Source organism: Solea senegalensis, linkage group LG3 (assembly GCF_019176455.1).
Source record: "Solea senegalensis isolate Sse05_10M linkage group LG3, IFAPA_SoseM_1, whole genome shotgun sequence".
Classification (NCBI taxonomy): domain Eukaryota; kingdom Metazoa; phylum Chordata; class Actinopteri; order Pleuronectiformes; family Soleidae; genus Solea; species Solea senegalensis.
The window spans coordinates 13,445,569-13,460,508 of record NC_058023.1 but is presented as its reverse complement, the minus strand read 5'-3'; the positions used below and the strand labels follow the sequence as shown (position 1 = coordinate 13,460,508).

The 14,940-nt window shown below is 40.1% G+C and overlaps 1 protein-coding gene and 1 long non-coding RNA gene across 3 annotated transcripts in view; one reads left to right on the top strand and one right to left on the bottom strand.

The window, feature by feature from the left end:
• Window positions 1–4,263: 4,263 nt before the first annotated feature.
• LOC122766840 (zeta-sarcoglycan-like) overlaps window positions 4,264–14,940 on the bottom strand; it is a 40,161-nt gene continuing 29,484 nt past the window's right edge. For both annotated transcript variants that reach the window (XM_044022039.1, XM_044022040.1), the window contains exons 7-8: window positions 6,782–6,905; window positions 4,264–5,080 (exon numbers count right to left, since the gene is read on the bottom strand). In XM_044022039.1, the coding sequence (XP_043877974.1) occupies window positions 4,889–5,080; window positions 6,782–6,905 (316 nt within the window). In that variant the 3' untranslated portion in view covers window positions 4,264–4,888. The remainder of the gene's footprint in view (window positions 5,081–6,781; window positions 6,906–14,940) is intronic.
• On the top strand, window positions 5,267–7,009 carry LOC122766844. The gene is made up of 2 exons (XR_006360119.1): window positions 5,267–6,884; window positions 6,974–7,009. It is a non-coding gene; the product is annotated as an uncharacterized LOC122766844 (long non-coding RNA).

Genomic DNA, 14,940 nt, shown 5'->3' with positions numbered 1-14,940 from the left:
TTAAGACTGGGAAAGCATTATATAAGTATAGACCATTTAGCATAACTGTTTGCTCTATTTTTCTTTTTTTGGAAAAAATTAAAAAAGCATGTGTGCTTTAGAAGGGGAATTTTCACACACTGTAAAAAAAAAAAATAGTTGAATATCCACCAAGGATTTGAATGAGAGACAGGAGCTATGTTTGCATGCGTAAAATGTTGTTCCAAAAAGATTTGTTGCAATTTGTATTTCCATCGTTTACTTGGACGCGAAAATGAAATGATCAGATTGTGGCGTGCGCACACATTTGCAGAGTTGTCTATTTCATGTGAGTCTTTTTTTTGTCTGTTGGTTATTCTTTTGTTTGTTTGTTTTTTGAATGGAACTACAGCAGTAACAAAATGGAAACTTTTATGTGGATCAGACACATGACGGCACCAAACCAGAAGGTCAACTGATCTCGATGACAATTGGCATATACTAGCACTCTCTTTTGGAATGAAATTGACTTGTTTTCAGCATTTTTAAGTCTTTTTAACTGATCTACCCTTCGGCATCGTTACGTTTGACGTCACTCTTCCAGTGATGACAGTCTCGGCGTCACATTTTAGTATCGGCTCAGCTCGCTTGGAACCTCACCAGAGCAGGTACCAAAAACAGCCTTAAGGTACCTGGTACGATGCCCAATCATCGACTCGAGTCGCGCTAGAACTGTGTAACGGAAAAACGCCATCACATAGGTCACCGTTAACGATGTGACTTTTAAGACTGACATCAGAGTGTGTAAACTACGAAGCTGTGGTTTGAAAGTGCGATGCTGAGTCGACACAAACGGCGGCACTGATTCTTTGTAAAGGAAAGTCTGAGATTATGAGATTATTATTTCAATGTCTAGCTTTTATTTTGATTTTAATGTCTTGGTTCTGTGATTTTCTTAATGTAGTTACTGTATGTGCCCTTGTAAAGCACTTTGAGTTGCCCTGTGTTTTTCATTGGCTGAAAAATGGCATCACATATTCAGAATTTCTGATCTGTTGTCCTCAACACATTTGCGGCGGCGGAAGCCCTTCCATATGGCTTTTTTTTTTTTTGAAAAATGAGATTAGAATGCAAAAGCTACAGTAGTCCTTGCAACACTCATCTGGCTGTTTGATGGCAACTTTGGGCTTAATTAAAGGAGCGGGAAGTTGTGATGTGCACCCAGCCGTGACGGCAGCAGGCTGCAGCAATATCTGTGCTTAACCCTGCGTCTTAAAAACACTCTGCTTGGTCCAGTTCTGCTCAGATTGCCTGTGGCAGAGAGAAAGACTTTATCACGGTCCAGCCGCCACCAGATGAAATGCTGAGGCAAGATGCACAACAACATTACAGGGAAAGAGGGGATAATGAAATGGGTGATAGAATCTGTAGAGAGCAGGTTTGAGTCATTTCCACTCCCAGGTTGTTTGCTTTTCTTGAAGTTGCACCAAGGCTTCGTGAGACTTTGTTAGAAAAGCAAAGCAATGTTTTGTTGTAAAACAAATTATATATTATTTTTACCATGGCCTTTTCCTGGAAAATAAACCCAAACTGCACTTGCCGAGTCCAGTCTGTAACATTCAGGATGGTTTATTGAAAGAAATTGAAGTGGCGTGTGGAAACATGCTTTATATTTCATAGCACTTTTTTTGATAAATATCTTCTATATAAAATCTGAAAGAGTTGAGATTCTGTGGACTGCCTTTTCCCTGTAATGAAATAGGGAAACTAATAGTGCAAAGGTGTGAGAAAACTGAAATCCTGGTGGCAAACTCTGGTTTATTTTGTGTGTCTGGGTCTGAAATCATACTGTGAAACAGTTTTTTTTTTTTTTTCATCAACTCAGTTTGCCTTCTCTGAAGTGTGTGTGACTCTTAAGTGCACATCTCTGATGATCAAAATAAGACCCATGGAGCCACTTCAGCATCCGCAGGCTGCTGACTTTGGTACAATTGTCTGTTTTATTCATAGCCGTGTCCTGCTGAGTTGTATCATTTGCAAAAGGGCCATTACTGTTTTCCCTTAATGCATGGTCAGACATGTGTTCCACTCCTACATTAGACTCAATCATTTAGGTGCAGTAATAATAGCAATAATGCTTTGGAGCTGGTCACTTAAGCTGGACCCGCACATGTGAGTGTAGACGCCGTGCAGCACAGGCAAATGAGATGGATCTGCAAAATGAGCACTTGGCCATTGTAACTTTGCCACAGAGGGCGATTTTTACGGGCAAACATATTTCATGGTGCATCTTAAAAATGAAAACAATAAAAGACTCGGTGAGAAAGTAGGGCACGGTAAAAGGTTAGACAAAATAGTGAAATGGACAAAAACGCGTCATGAGACATGATTATTGATGGGTGATAATACGTATTTAGAATGTTTTGTTTTGACTCGCTAGCATCATAGCTGTTATCGGATACGTCCTCCAGAACATGTCCAGAGGTTTGGGTTTGTAGAGCAGCAGAGGCCTCAAACTTGTGGCCCCTCAAATCGATTACATATAATTATAATGAAAACTGGGCCCACGACCTTCTCTCTCTTATAGACACAGCAGAGGTGATAGAATATAAACAGAATGCTAAATATGTTGTTTTTTTTATAAAATAATACATTAAATCACATCTATAACCTTGTTTGCTGTTTTAATTACAGTTATGTTATTATTTACTTCATTTTTGATTTTATTTCTAGATATTAGATTGATAGATTCATTTAGCATCATAAATGTTTCTTTCTTTCGTGTTATCATTTTAATATAGTTGTGTTTTCCTCTTGACCTCATTTGAGTTTGAGAACCGGCCCGCCAGAGGGTCCAATCGGACCAGGATGAATTTGTTAAAATTTAACACTAATCTAAATGTAATGTCAAATGCTCCCGATATCCAGTGTGCTGTGTAAATAGTAAAATTAGGCATGATATTGTTGAAATTGCACTTATATTTCTCAAGAAATTTCATGTTTCGTAAAATGATCCTTCAGTAAATGTAAAACAAAGGAGAAAAAACAAAGGGGTTCTTGTTGTTCATAGGTTATTATGTTATTATTTTACTATTTTTACTGGTCCGGCCCCATTGAGATCATATTGTGCTGTATGTGGCCCCTGAACAAAAATGAGTTTGACACCCCTGTTTTAGAGTATGCCGAAGGAGCCGCGCGGCAGAATAGCGGCTAGGACTGTTGCCTAGCCACTAGTTTGCATGTTCTGAAATTGCAGAGGTTAACTGGACACTACATCAAGTGTAGGTGTGAGTATGTGAGAGTATGGATGGTTGTTCATCTCTGTGTGTTGGCCCTGCGATGGACTGACAACCTGTCCATGGTGCACCCCGCTTTTCGCCCTGGGATTGGCTCCAGACATGGAGTATGGCTTGAGCGTCCAGGAGGCAGGGTTGCTGTGAAATAGGGCGGAAATTGACCAGGGAGCTGGCAGATAAAGTTTTTTGGAAAATGTCCAGACTTAAAGAGTATGTCTGAAAACAGCCTCATGGTGGTATTTATCACCAGACTGAGGATAACATGAACGGAACAGTATGAACTGCATACTATCGTTATTGTGAGCCACGGCCTTAATGCACAGTGCGACTACACTCTTAATTAAAATGCTCTCGTGGCTCCCGACAAGCAAGCCCGTCTCTGCCAGACGCTGATGATGGAGAATGAGCAAGTAGGGTGGAGCATGACCTTGCACCATAGCGAGCCTGCCGACTCATGGCTGCCCGCCTCGCTCTCAGCTGCTGCGCTAAGGTCAGCCAGGTTCTTGTGTTCTGCTCCACAGAGAAGTTCACGTCAACATGTGGGAGTTAGTTGTCAATTAAATGTGAAAGGTTTCTTTCAACTTGGCATTAAAAATGTATCACTGATTTGGGGAAAAGAAGAAGAAAAAAAAAAAATCCACGCGGTAGCTTGTCTTCATCATGACCTACATCAGCAGACGGAAGGTCCCACATGTCATAGAATTGCAGATGTTCCCTGTTTCCAGATTTTGAGAGCACTTATGTAAGAGCTTTTGTAATACGAACAAAAACCCCTCAAGAACAGTTACAAAACGGAGTGCATGGTGAGATTATTGTCTGTTCCATTTTCCAAGGTCAATAATGAACAAGCAGTGTAGCTTTCAATTACTGAGACGTTTGAAGTCCTCTGAAAAGAGCCGGTAAAGGTCATGTGATACGATGAAAGTCTAGTTTCCTGGTTAAACTCACACTCTTATTATCAACATCATTTAAAAAGAAGTCTGAGTATTAACTCAAAACAGCAATTCCGTGTCTTTTCACTTGTCTTTATCATAGTCAAGTACAATGTGTGCCACATAAGAACATGTTTCATTTCAAAATCAGCTGCTAATACAGTGGATAAAAGTAAAAATATCTGTTGAGAATGATCAAAATAATCAGAAAACTTTGCAATCTGGGGCAAAAGACATGACAGAATTGTGCTTACTTCACTTTCTATCTTTACAACTTTCCTAACCTTTGATTCAGACACAGCAGAAGGCACCTGTGTTTTTGTCTTTTCCTACTTTCTGACACCTAAAAACAGTGACTGTGTGTGTTTATGTTTACGGTGAATTGAGAGTAGAAAAATAAAAGCTCCTGGCTGCAATATATAAGATAGTAGAAATGCTCTTGTTTGTATGCGATATTCCTGATTTCAGAGAGCTGCTCTCACTGCCGTTCCTCTGACACTGTCAGTGGTGAGTCCTGACCTTCAGTAGACCACCGCTGGTGTCAGACTTAGATGCCTCTTTAATAATCTGTACAGCTCAGACACAGAAGAGTCTGAGCTCCCATCTCCTCCCAGATGAGTTCCACTCCATCAACTGCTCTAAAGGGAGGAGCCTCAGTCTCAGCTTGCTCCAGAGCAGATGTTAGAAAGTCCGTCAACCAGGTCAGCTCCAGAGGCAGATGTTGCTCATAGCCTGGCAGGTGGAGCTGCCCTCTGCAGGGGAGAGGTAGATCTTACCACTGGGGCAGACGCACACCTCGTACACTGCCTGCTCATGGGAGGCCTGACTGGGAGAGGCTGTGTAGACACCAAGCGGGAGGCTCCCTAGCTGTATGTTGTTGGCGTCTAAAAGAATCTGGGAGGAGAAACATCAAAGAGACATGCTGGAAGTCATTCAAATAACATCACCACAGATGCCCTGAGGGAATTTATTACCGAGTCAAACTGATAAATGACTGTGGCGCAATCAGTAAATACAAAGTGACAGGTGGAGTGAAATACAGCAGGATACACAGTGAAGGTGGAACTTTTTTTTATAGAACACAAGGTTATTGTTTCAGTGGTGGACTGCAATGTCACCACATTTGCTCTCCCCTCAGTATGTTTACATGGCGTTAGGAAAAAAAAAGGATTGTGCTGGTCCGACTGCAACTGGACCTTTAGACGTGTTAGTCAGACTGATGCTGTGCTAAATTGAAGTAACACAATCTGGCCCACATATGATGGTACCTGTGTGGTCCACTCCTGTTTGCCATACCTAGGCCACAAGCTGGTCACTTGAACGCCACATGTCAACAATTGGTGGTCCACATTTTTTTGTCACACTTTTGACCCAATGGCCCAAATTTGTTTAAGAATATTCGGGCCACATTTGCTATTTCATGTGTAGACCACTTAAGGCTTACATCAATTTTTGTTCTGGGCCAGATTAAACGCCAGCAGTGCCACACCACTGCCAGATGTGGCTTACATCCAGATGCTGCCTGGGTTGGGAGTCAGATTATGAGTGCGTTTATACGAATTACAACTGGACTCATGCTGGCCTGAGCGCTCTGCACATGCTCCTCAGTTCCCACGCCCCGGCTTTCACCTAGAACAACTAGAAGACGCCAGTACACAGTGGAAGAAAGTGAGATTAAAAATGTTGGAATCCAGATCGTTGTGTTTTAGAATCAATCGAAGAATGGTGCCCAACATGCTAACAAGGAACATCTATAGTTGCTGTGGTGCATCAACCAGGAAACCAGCCCATTTACACTCCATTTTCTTTGTTTTCATCCGTCCAACTTACAGTGTTATTTTAGCTTGTCATAAAGTTATAGTTTGCAGGTGTTACAGCTTACAGTTATTATTATCATGTAATATTAATGAAACCTTGCTTTCCCGAAATGCCGACATTGCTTTGCCAGGGCCATTTTTTGGTCCCAGTCCAGCAGTGATGTGTGGTCAGGGAAGGCAGAGTTGACAATGATTAAATAAAATCAATTTGTCCACTTGACTGTTCTATAAATAAGTTTTCTGTATGATTTCAACATTTCTATGGTCAAAATATTATTTCGTACCGTTCAGCAGCACCACTAAATACAGTGATCGTAAAGCTGAACACTCCCAACAAAAACTGAATGTTATAATGTTATATAAAGTTAGATTTGGCTAAAAGTAACAAATAAACTGTCAGTTCTTACACCCAAAGCTGTCAGACATAATTTTTCATCGCCTCAGAACAGAGAACAAACACAAAATCCTCATCTTTTTAAATAAAGGAAGTAAACTGTCAGCTGCAGCTCTCCTTCACCGATAAATGCCCAATTATTGCTGCCTTGTGCAATGTCCTTCGTCTGTATTATTTGTCCAGCTTGTTTTCTGACATTGCTTTTAATACGGTTGTCCAATCGCACGTGTTATGCTGCTAACTGACCCTGTCTTGGTTAGGTCTTACTTATAATATCGCGTAAACAAGTAAATGACATAAAATGAAATTATCATATAAAAAACATGTAAGTATTAGCGTGAAAGATAATGTGTAACTGCCAGTATAGTTACCCCTCCCCCTCACCTCTCCCTCTGTTGACTCCAGCTGTAGGTCCTTGCGACTGCTGACCTTCAGCTGCCCCTGGGCAGCGCTCACGTCAACCCCTCTGGGAGCCTCCATGGTCAGGGTACGTGTTGGAGACTCCAGTCTGACAAGAATTAAAAAAAAAAAAATGTGGTGCATGAACTCATCCATTTATTTTGTTTATACTTTCAGGAGGTTTGTGTTAATAAAACTTCACCTTTCAGCTGAGGCTGCATTTGCCACAGTTCACTTTATTACACAAACAAGTAGTCTTACGCAACTGCTGGTTTAGCTCGGATTGATGACATTGAATCGTAGTGTTTATTTTTCATCGCCGACAGCAGAGTTTTCGAAAATGTGTCATATTTAAACAGCAAACCAGTTTATTGATATTGCTGTTTGAGTTCGGGTGAATACACGTGTTTTTGGTGTCAGCCGTGACACCATGATTTCATCACCTGCAGAATATAAAAGGTGCTTTTTTTTTATGTTCACGAAAGTCTTCTCAATATACTCATCCAGAATGCTTTCGAGCTGATTTTGACCTTCAGGAAAAGTGAGGCTAATGCAATTTACATTTCCCTCCATGGACTATTTGTTCACATGTGGAAAGATAAGAGCAAGAGCCAATCAATGTGAATTTTGTTTTCCTAACTCATAACCATTTCAAATTGATTTGCTCACCCCCATCTTCCCCCAAATCTGTTTTCAATGAATTTTAAAGGGAAGACTTAAAGGAGCTGTCTTGAAATCGCTTAAATCTCCATTCCCTCTGAAAGTGACACACATTTCGGATTATACGTGAGCAGAATAGAGAGAGAGAGAGAAAGAAAAGCAAATGAATTCCATCTGCATTTCAAAAGCCCCTTTGACTTTAAATCAGCTTTCAGTAGATATAGTTTGGAGAGGATCTGTGAAATATGCATTTGACCTGAAACTGTTTGTGCCCGCACTTATTGGAATGATATTTGATAAGTCGTTACTGCTCTTATTCTTTTTCCTTACTCCTTTCAGGCTGCAATATGGTAGTGATAGCTGCTTCATTCATGTTAACTTGATCCGCTCTCTTTATTTGTAATTTATTGCAGTTCATCTACAGCTCATGACTGGTGACACAATTTACATTCTGAATTGACATATCATCACAACTGTAATCAACTCCATTATCCCATTATCCCCGACTTGGGGGATATTCACAAAATATGTTGAAAAATATTTTTAGTAATTAGAAGCTTACAAAATTGAAAATTACATTTCTTTTTCAATGACCTCCCAAAGCTCACCTGCAGTACCTCTACAGCCCCCAAAAAAGCAATGGCGTGTTAAAATGGGTTCTAACTTTTCAAAACACTTCTGTTTTTAACCCGATCACACCGACACCCACACACACTTTACAAAGACATCGCACAGGCTTCCATTCATCATGGACAGAACCAAACACTTCCCACCTAACAATAACCGAGAACTGAAAGCTGAGGTTTTGCCTCATTAGCAAACTTTGGTTCCCGTGAGGACCACAGATCCCGACAAGGTCACTGTGTATTCTGGTAATTCAGCCAGAAGACAAAGTACTCAATTTTCAAGAGTGCTTGTTTCAGACTCAGTCCAAAATAAAGCATTAAACGGATTGTCTCCTGGGTTTTTATAACCATCTCAGTCGACTCCCAGTTTAATGCACAGAGAGCTTTGGTGTGTGAGGCTCTAAAAGCAGCAGTATGAAGTCACATTTCACCTTCCTGCTGCCTGATTACAGCACTCACTGTTACTATTCACGAGGTAATGTCGAATATATCAGTGGCTGCCCAGCATTTACCATTTACAGTTCCAATATTCTTTATAACTACAATGAAATGAAAGATCTAGTACTCACTTTAAATGCCTGCACATTTTAATTAACCCGTGAAGTGTTAAAATTCTTTATTAGGGTTAGGGTTAATTGGACACACAGTCATGGGGATCTACATCTAGGAGACTAGGAGTCAATTAGGAGTGTCCAATTAACCCAATCAACGGGGAGCAATGGGGGTTGGACACCTTGCTCAGACTAATCTGCTGCTACCGTGTTCATTGTTCATTTGCTATTGCTGTATTTAACTTCTTTATAGAAATAAATAATCGATATTAAGTGGGGGTTTTTTTCCCCTGTTTTTCTCTCCACCAGGCTTCTTAATGAACAGTACACACACACACAGAATTGAACAAATTGTAATTTCCTAGGACAGTTCCTGGTAAAAGCTATGTAATTTGGTATGAATTTTAAATGGAAAATGGAGACAATGTTATCAGGCAGGTTTTTTTTTTAATCAGACAGCAGAAATGTCAGTCTGGAAAAAGAAAATGGTTCTATTTAAATTCATACAAATACTACACTAATTCACCGCTGTCTCAATTTTCCTTGTAACATTGATAAAAAAAGAAGGAGAAATGTTTACATAATTCACGCGATATTTCATTGCACTTAGATTTAAGACAATTCTTTTTTTTCCCCCTTTCTCTTGAAAAAAGAAAGAAAAGAAGCTGCCTCCTCCTTCGGAACGTCAGATAACCTGATGTGGTATTTGCAGTCATAAAGGCTGTTTACGACATACTCCCTCATCCTCTGCAAAAAATCTGACCAGCCTTTCTTGCTGCATTCATGATGACATTTACATCCCCGGAAAGGTCATTGTGTATCACAGAGCTGTGGACAGAAGAGCCGTGCTGGACTGAACGTGCTGATGGCCAAAGCTGATTTCACTGTGGATGAGGTTAATTAATATCCACTGTGTTTGTTGACAGAAGTTTGCAAAGGTGAAAGACAAGTTTACAGGTCACAATCACACACAATATTGCATTGAGCCCATATATATATATATATATATATATATATATATATAGACACAAAAATAGAGCAGGTCAGAAAAAATTCTTTCATTATGATGTAATAAGATGCAGAGCTGGGTCAACCCTTCACCTCAGAGCAGCCGGTGCTTGACATTGTTATTGACACAAATGACACAATCACTTTAAATTATAGGATTAATTATAGTTGTTTTATTTACACCAAACCAGTGTCACGCTTAGATGACAGTTAAAGTAGTATTAATTTGCACTAATGGCCTTTTTCCACTATGGTCCCAGCTCGCCTCGCCTCGCCTCGGCACGGCACAGTTTAGGTGGGTTTTCCTACTCAACATGGGCGGAGTCATCACTGCACGGCTGCATGAAACTGCTGTGACTTGGTTTTACACGCGACACACACAAACAAGTGACTAGTGACTTGTGCCGTTGTTTTCAGCGTAACTGAATCATTAGAATCAGTTCATTAAAACTATTTGTTCAGTACTTCCTCCATGACCGGAGCACAGTCATTGGACTGAAATACAGTGGCAGGGTTCGTGATCAGCAGTGCTGTCGCTAAATACACCAGAGTCCTCTTTTAAATATCGAGATATCGAGACATTTCCCTGGTAATTGTTAGAGATTAAACCACATTTTTCGGATTGTTAAGTATTTTTAACTGATCTACAGTTCAGCATTGTTCAGGCTTGATTCTTGTGTCGGACGTCTCTTCCTGTGAAGACGTCCTGCCTGCAGTCTGTCGACGTAACATTTAGTATCGCCTCAGCGCGCTTGGAACCTCGCCAGAGCAGGTACTGAAAAAAAGTACTATGCTAGTGGAAACAGAACGTAACCGTGCCATGCTGAATCAAACAAGTTAACCAGTTTAATGATGACCTGAACGTGCACTAAATGAGCAAATCTTCAACTCCAAAATAAAACCAAAAAACTTAAGCTCAACTCTATTCAGATATCTAACAATATCTAATATATAGAGGATGTTTTACTATTGTTGACGCTGAGGTAAGTTAAGATATTATATTCTATGATAATGATGTAGTTGGCAGCAACTCAAAGCATTCAGACAAAGAGACATGGTCAAAGGAGAGCTGCTGAAGTTCAAACTGAGCATCAGAACGAGGGAAAAACTGTGATTTAAGTGACTTTGAACGTGGCATGGTTGTTGGTCTGAGTATTTCTGAAACTGCTGATCTACTGGGATTTTCACTCACAACCATGAAAGAGAAACCAAACCACAAAGAGAAAATGTCCAGTGAGCAGCAGTTCTCTGGGAGAGAGGTCCTTGTTGATGCCAGAGGTCAGAGGAAAATGACCAGACTAGTTTGAAAAGAAAGAAAGGCAACTGTGACTCAAATGACCAACCGAGGCATGCAGCTGACCATCTCTGAATACACATGTCAAACCTTGAGGCAGATGTGCTCCTTCATTAGGTGTCCCGTGTACCTAATTACATAGTCATGTATAATGTTAAATATATTCAAATGTAGGGGATTTTACAGTACTTTTTAAAAAAAACAACTTAATATGTTACCAAATTAGCACTCTCCGGGTTCTCCAGTTTCCTCCGGACATGCAGATTTGAGGATTACGTAAATTTGACACTCCAAATAGAGAGTGGGGATGGTGGTTTGTCACTATGGGGCCCTGTGATGGACTGGCACAGATAAAGTGGTAGAAGATGGATCGATGGATGTTACCAAATGAAAAGACGTTGAATAAATAACAACTACGCCAAGTAAAACGTGTTATAATACATTAATGTCTGTTCACAACACCGGTTTGTAAGTGTAGCTAGACTAAGAATCAAAACATGTGACGGTGGACTACCCTCCACTTTCTTATCCTGTTAAATTGCAGTATATAATTGCACATGGTAAGAGCGATTAAATCAAAACTTATAAAACCTTAAAGCTCCATGATAAACTGCATCCAGGGCGCGTGAGCGTTGAGAAGAGGCATGCATGGATAAAACGTCATCACAGTCAAGGACTTCATTCTAAAATAAAAAAAAAACAACAACTTGTGCATAATATAACGTTTCTGACTATAATGCTGCCGTTTCTGTAACACACACTATTATTTTGAAAAGGTTAACAAGACACTGCCATGAGACATGATTGATAAATTGGAAAGACTTATGCAAGTGAACCCATAAATGGGTCTCAACCCAGTCTCTGGGAATGACTGATATAAACTCTGAGAGAACCAAAGGAGCCCGATCTTCATTAAAGCAGTGATAGATGGATTTTTAAACTGTTAATACCACCAATGTCATTTACTGCCAATATGCCTCCATCGATAATTACCTCTGTATAATATAATAATTGCCTTCTCTCATGGGCCAGTAAGATCTGTGACAACAAAGAAACACCACATTTCTCTACTGCAGTAAAAAAAAAGAAAAGGTGAGGGAAATAAAAACAAGAAGTCACCCCTGCTGCACTACATCTCAGTCCCACAAAACTGACCAGAGCAAAGTGAGGCCAAGAAGAGTTGTTCCCTTCTTGCCTTTATCGTCTTAATGAACCTGTCACTCTCGCGTGGACACAGCTACGGCGGAGACTGTCCTCAAAGCAGCTCCGACGACAAGGCCAAACATGATGCAGACAAACTGCAGGAGCAGGAGAGCATCTGTAGAATACCAGAGAAAATCAAACCAAAAGCTCTCGAAAATGTTTTCCTGCTTTGGGATGCTGGATATGTGATTTCTGCACTGTAGGAAACCAAAGAGGCTTCACATCCCGTCCGCTCTCTGCTTTTGCTTTTAACATCAGACAGCAGCTTCCAGCGAGTTTATTTCAAAAATTCAAAAGGTTTGGACACGATTGACACGTGGAAATGTTTTTTTTGTTGTGTTGGTCAGACACTTTTCCACTCTCTGTTCCGTATAGACACGTCTGTGTGGACGTGGGCAAATAGGATGACACAGTAAAAAAAAAAAGTCACACAGAATGACTTCATCATATCATTAATAATTAATAGAAAAATGTCCATGTACAGGCAAAAAAAAAAGTCCTCAAACAGCACCAGAGGTGACTGGGAGGTGAAGGAGCCGAGGCTGCGACTACAGAGCTGTAAGAAAAACGGACGGACACATCTCTGCTGCAGTTCAGCCGCTCTGCATAAACAAACATGTTTTCTACATCATAAAAAAAAAGAGAAAGAATTATACCCCCACTGTTAATACAACTTATTGTGACAATTTTTGGACATTTAAAACACAAACGTTAAACTTCAAGTTACCAACATTTGACGAAATGTAAATGTTGGCCAAGTGGTAAATGGGTGTGTGGCCCAGGGTGTTGTGTTTTGTTTCTTACCCTGGGTTTTTTTGTGCTGGTGTTTTATTTTGAAGTTATTGGTAACTTGTCCAGTTTTGCTTCCTGTCCCGTCGTCCCTGTTGATTGTCTCCCCCACCTAATTTGTTTCACCTGTGTTTGATTGTCTGTGTTGGTTCATTTTGGTTTGTTTGTTTTTCTGTCTTGTCCATTCCTCTGGTTTTCGCGTGTTCCTCGTCTGCTCCCCGTGTTTCTGCTCCATTTTTGTACGTTTTTTTAGGCAAATGACAGTATTGGTCAGGAGAAATGAGGTGGAATGTATTTAAAAGCGACTTGACTTAAAATGACTTAATTTGAAATTGCTTCAGTAACCAGGAAGTGTTCGCTTGACAAACAACTTAACTTTCTGTGTTGAGTTTACTCATGTTTTAAGGCAGAAGTTTAGTTTTTAAAGTCAGTCTACTAAGTGAAGGAATTCAAGATTTATCACACTGGTCACACTATATACTACTGCTAAAATATTTGTTGATTCTTTGATGGACAGAAAATCTATGTTAACGCTATACTGTGGATTGAAGCAAAAATGCCAGTGATTCAGCTTTTTAAAATGAATCTTGTCACGCTGTTTTCTCTCCCCAAATGTCATTGGGAAATTGTGTCATTAAAACTTCATTTCATGTCATTATTCCGTTCTATTGTTTAAATTAATTGCTGAAGCAAGATAAAGACGAGTGTGTGACATAATATTTGGCACAAGACATTTCGAGGCTTATGATTCAAACATTAGCTATTACGAGATGGAACTTGCGTTCTCTTGTTTAAAAAACTGTTGTGTCACTTGGTCTTACAAAGTGGTAGTGTGGCACCCCTTTTTTTTTATATATATATATATTTTTTTGCATTTTATGAAGCTTCACATTAAAGTACCTGAAACATTTGTACAGCATAACTGTTGTAAGATGAATTTATAGGTTTATAGGTTATAATGCATTCTTCTTTTGGGCAGAGGATTTCTAAATAATTCACTGCAGAACTACGCAGGATTTTTTTGACTCTAATTTAACAGCTTTGAAGTCGTTGTGATGGTTAAATATCTTGTTGTGGGGAGATCGTGGGCTGTCTCCACTCCCCCCACTGTCTGTTAGCGGAAAACCAACCTTGCAAGGTCATGGCTCCTCAGATGCACAACTCGCTTTACGGCACTACACACACATGTACACTATAGTAGGGCTGAACAATTAATCAACATTTGAGCAAAATCGCAATATGGCACAATATTTGTGAAAGCCAAAATGTGTAAAAATTTAATTTTAGATGATTGTCTTGACATGGCTCCACAATGTGTATATGCCGAGGAGGCAAGAGAGGGGAGGGGGGAGTGTCAGTGGTGAGTTTTTATAAAAGTGAGGATAAAGTGGCAGACGATGGATGGATGTTTTATGGTGGTGATGTAAAAACATGTACTAAAAAGTGACCAGCAATCCCTCAGGAAAACGGTCATTGGGAATATGAATCGGTTTGTCCTGAGACTGAAACTGTCATACATGAGTCGATTTGACGCAAAGTCCAGCACAATTTTTTAAAGTTAGTTCCAAAAATCAACTTGAACATCACGTCAAACGAAAGCCGACGGAGGCATTATACGCAGTATACCCATTTATTTAGAAGCAGCACGATGACTAATGAAGACAAAGTTAAGCATTGAGTGTTAACGGATAAAGTCATGAAGGAGAAGAACAGGTGCTTCAAAGATGAGAAGATCCAACGGTCTCTTTGGTTTGTTTTCTCTTCCAGATTGCTGTTGGCTCGCACAGAATGAAACGCAGCAATGTGACTTTCATGGATGTGAGCCAAGCCGAGTCTTTATCACCCACAGAGGTTTACTCACAGCTGGTGAGTGATTCGCAAAAAAGCCTTCAACTTGTCAGGCGTCCAGGGATGTGGAGAGAGAGGACAGATATTCAGATGAAAAGTGTCAAAGCCACACACAAACAATCTAAAAAAAAAAAAAGAAGAAGATGAGCAAGCCGTTTTTAATGC